The 4,364-nt window shown below is 38.9% G+C and overlaps 1 protein-coding gene across 1 annotated transcript; it reads right to left on the bottom strand.

Moving 5' to 3' along the window:
* Positions 1-2,825: 2,825 nt before the first annotated feature.
* LOC131330581 (uncharacterized) lies at positions 2,826-4,364 on the bottom strand. The gene is made up of 2 exons (XM_058364204.1): positions 3,974-4,364; positions 2,826-3,515 (listed from the first exon to the last, which is right to left on the bottom strand). Exons 1-2 carry the CDS (start codon positions 4,232-4,234, stop codon positions 2,979-2,981), a joined length of 798 nt encoding a protein of 265 aa, XP_058220187.1. The 5' UTR covers positions 4,235-4,364; the 3' UTR covers positions 2,826-2,978.

Raw genomic sequence — 4,364 nt, 5'->3', positions numbered from 1 at the left:
AATTTCTCGCGATTACCCTTAAAATCACTTTCTGAACACATTGAGCGGCTTGGATCATCGCAAATTGGTCGGGAAAGGGACGTCCTTACCGTAATACGGTAAGGGCGCCCTTATTAGAAGTTTTGTGCGTGCGTGTGTGTGCGTGTGTGTGTGTCTATATATATATATATATATATATATATATATATATATATTTGATCGGCTTCTAGTTTTCCTGTATTGCTTTTCTTTCATGTGTTATATCATTATAAACCTTTTCATTAATGCAATTCGGTATCACGTTGGTCTAAAGTTTTCTATCATTTGCACGAGTGGGATCGAGGGTTCAAATTTGTTCGCATTTGGGAGGATCTCGCGCGTTAGTGATAGTATTTCTTTCTGATCACTATAGAGCTATTGCACGAGTGGATTTAGTTGTCGCGGGCTCTTAATAATTGACATAATGTCGTTTCGATGTAATTCTCATGGTATAGGTAAATGTTATATATTTCCTTCCGATTGACAAATTAAAGAATAATTAAATCGGGAGATAGAGGATCAAAACTTTGCCAAATGTAAGAATTGATTAAGACGTAGTTATCCAATGGCATTAGGGACTGTCACGTGGTGCTCTCAACATCTTCTGGCCGACACTGCATGTTTCTGTCGATTCATGCATGAATTCCTCAAGAATATGTGGTGCGTTTGGAGGGACTCTGCGGTACCGCGTGACAATGTTCCAAGAGTATCCGATAATTGTCAGGATTAAGAGTGTTTGGTAGGAATATAAAAGGAGTGAGGACAAGAGATTAAACCTGGTGCGGGAAAAGTATTGCTAAAGATTAGGATTAGTTTGATAATCACTCTTCACAAAATAATAAATATATTTCTTTTCCTTACTGCGATTCTTCTATATATGAAGAAAACAAGATTCATCTTCTAGGTTTATTATAGCTTTGAAACATCACTGTCTCGACCCTTTTTTTCAATAAGTAACAAAAAAAGTCATCCTATATACATATTTATATATGTTAGTGGAGTATATGAGTGATGGATGAGTTTTAAGTGCACAAAGATTATCAAAAAATACTACGTGTACAGATTGTGTGTGCACAGATTGTGCACAAACGTGTGTATCCAAGCGCTAATTAACTTTAAAATACAAGCAATCTGTGCGCGGTTGCTGTACTTGTAGCAGCGTTCGCTAAAATAATTTTTTGAGTTGTCTTGAAAAAATTAAGCTTAATCAGATAACTGTAACTATTTGATCCAATTGTTTAATTTTTTTTCAACCCGAATTCTTAATATAAAATCAGTAGATTGGATTGTTCACTTACAGTTATTCGATTGAGCAATTTTTTTTAAGGAGAATTTGATTTTTTTAAAAATAAAAATAAAATAATGAATGACTCATATAATTTATTGTGGGACGCCCATCTATACATAGAACTCGTATTTGCCTATTTGCATAATTATTCATAATTTTAGACATTTATGACATCACGGTTCGATTTCGGTTGAACCGGCGATCCGTCCGCCCAGCCCCTTTTCCGGTTCGCTCAACGGTCTAGGTTTCAAAACATTGACTACATCTACAACTTGTACGAAGTAAATATCTATGCACTACGCAATACTCTACTCCCTTGATGATATTCGCGTGACAAAAATAAATATGCTAGCTATGCGCTTATATATACTATAATTCAAGCAAAAGACTTATAACCATAATATAGCATTGACATAATGATAAGGAACATATGTTCACCTCAAGCCCGACAAAAATTGATTAAAAGAAGCTGGTACTCTCGTATTCAGAATGATCTATATGTTACGTTGAATCCGAACTACGTAATTGCTTACTACATAGGAGTAGTGTTTATTTTCTAGTACTCCACTAGATAGGTACTAAAACACAAAACGAGAAGACAAATTTATAAGAGACTTCAAGACGTGGCATCTCAATCGACGTTGCCCAATTCAACATAAATCGGAATAGAAAAACGCAGGTGTTACGTAGGTCAGTTAGACCAACATTGTTTAAGTATTGTTTGTGTATAATGAAATGGACTACTCCACATTTGAAAATGAAAAAATTAGAATAGACAATTATGAAAGGAAAAAGATAATGGCGCCAAAAAAAAAAAAAAATTTGGAAAAGAGATAATGGGATGAACACTTACCTTTGTGTATCTTCTTTCTAGATATAGATTAGACATTTTTCACATTTTGGCCCGCATAATCTGGTGTAGATTTGGTGCACCCATAGAATTTTTTGTAGATAAAATTAGTATTTGCTACTCCATCTTTACGAAAGAAACTTCTAGACTAACCAACATGCCGGCTTGTAGCTAACCCATTGGTAACACCTGGGGAAGACCATGGTTCGAGCCTCGTCGTAGGCATTTGTGAGTCCATATCTATCTTTATGAAAGAAATTTCTAGACTAACCAACATGCCGGCTTGTAGCTAACCCATTGGTAACACCTGGGGAAGACCATGGTTCGAGCCTCGTCGTAGGCATTTGTGAGTCCATATCTATCTTTACGAAAGAAATTTCTAGACTAACCAACATGCCGGCTTGTAGCTAGCCCATTGGTAACACCTGGGGAAGATCATGGCTCGAGCCTCGTCGTAAGCATTAGTGAGTTCAGAGCTATGGACAATCTCTGAACTCTGTGGACTAATTAACTCACTAATTTCCCCCTAACCTCCACTGAGTCCACTCTAATATACACACTAGCTCAATAGGCCCCTATGTAAAAGTAATGGGAAAAAAATGGACTGCTTGTTTTGATATTTTCCTCATTAATCATGCAGACCAATGAATGATGCAGGCAAAAACGAAATGACAAGAGAAGTATACATTCGATTATTCTCCTCCCAAAAAATGTTAGTACAAAGATTGTGACAGACCAGAGCTTTAAATTGGCCCATTGAATTTAGAGGTATAGCAGTTACAACACGCTAAAGCAAAAAATTCACGGTTGACGCCAACAAATTTAATGCCCTCTCCGCTGGTGGTGGTGGTGGTTGTTCCTCTGCAGCAGTCCTTCCATTATGACTCTCTTCCGGTAATCTCTCTCCACCGTCTCCGCCGCCACTGCCACTTTTTCCGCCGGCTCTACCAGCCGTTTACTGTTCCTCAGCCGGCAAATTGAGTACAGGAACAGACACGAAAACAGCACGGCGCACAGACGGCCGTAAAACACGGTGATGACGAGGTTGACGAGGATCAACAGCATCCCTTCGTAAGAGTTACGGAGGCCGTTGATCACTGTCGTTTCGCTCTTTCTGTGACCTTGGTGGATGATGTGTTTTTTCTGAGTCAATGGAGTACTGGGCTCTGTGGGAAAATCCTTGTTTCCTTCGGACGGGGTTTTCGGGGTGGGCAATGAATTCGTCGAAGAAGAGGATAAAGTGGGTGGTGATGATTTGGGTGCCGCGTGTGAAAAAAGGGCATCCCTTTTGCTTGAATCACTGATTCTTGAATCCTCAACGATTTTAATACTAGCTTTCTTTTCACCAGCTTTCTTCTTCTGTTAACAGACATCAAAACTGCATCAGGGTAGGGTATGAAACAGTGAAATTAAACAAGCGCGGTATCCGTACTATGCACTGCATGTAGAAAATTTTGTCCCGTTTAATCATATTTGTCTCTTATCGATTCGCGATAAGAGAAAGTCTGAACGTATGGAAAACGTGAGGGAGAGCACGGCGCTTTGTGCACAGCACCATCCCCGGTTCAAGAAAATGAGGAGTTTGTCTGCGTCGTAGATGTGTTTTAAAAAAACTAGTGATATTAGAAGTTATTTCCAAAATCTGCAATAAACACTGCACTGCAGGTTTTAGTGCAGATTTTTCGAAGTCAAAATCTAAAAAATTACGATTAAAAAAAAAAAGAATCTCAAAATATGCTCTCAGAATTTTTTGCAAACAGGCACATATCTATAAAGATGCATAAACCATAGCAGATGAAGTTTGGACTTCGACTAACCAAGGAAATTTCTAACAGGGCAAACCCGGAGAAGGACTTGCTTCTTACCCTTTTCTTCTCCGAAATTTCCTTCTCCGAAAATCTCGACCTTTCGACGGCGGAAACGGGGGATTTCTTAAGGAAACAAGTCTTGGGACTTCTACTTTTAGCGGGTGTGGCAGGAGTGGAGGAAATACGGTCATCGAAGGAATCAGGGCCGACGGATTTCGTCTCTATTTTGACCGCGATCGGTCGGAAACAGAGGAAGAGCTTCTTCTTCATTGCTGATAGCTAATAACACTCTTGAGGCTTCAAACTTGAAAGTCACTCATCTTTCTAGAGAGAGAAAATGGAGTATAGAAGGGAGATAGAAAAAAAGAACAGAGGGTGCTCTGTTTTAATCTGGGCCGGC

This window comes from Rhododendron vialii, chromosome 6a, assembly GCF_030253575.1.
Source record: "Rhododendron vialii isolate Sample 1 chromosome 6a, ASM3025357v1".
Lineage (NCBI taxonomy): Eukaryota > Viridiplantae > Streptophyta > Magnoliopsida > Ericales > Ericaceae > Rhododendron > Rhododendron vialii.
This window is presented reverse-complemented; position numbering and strand designations above follow the sequence as displayed.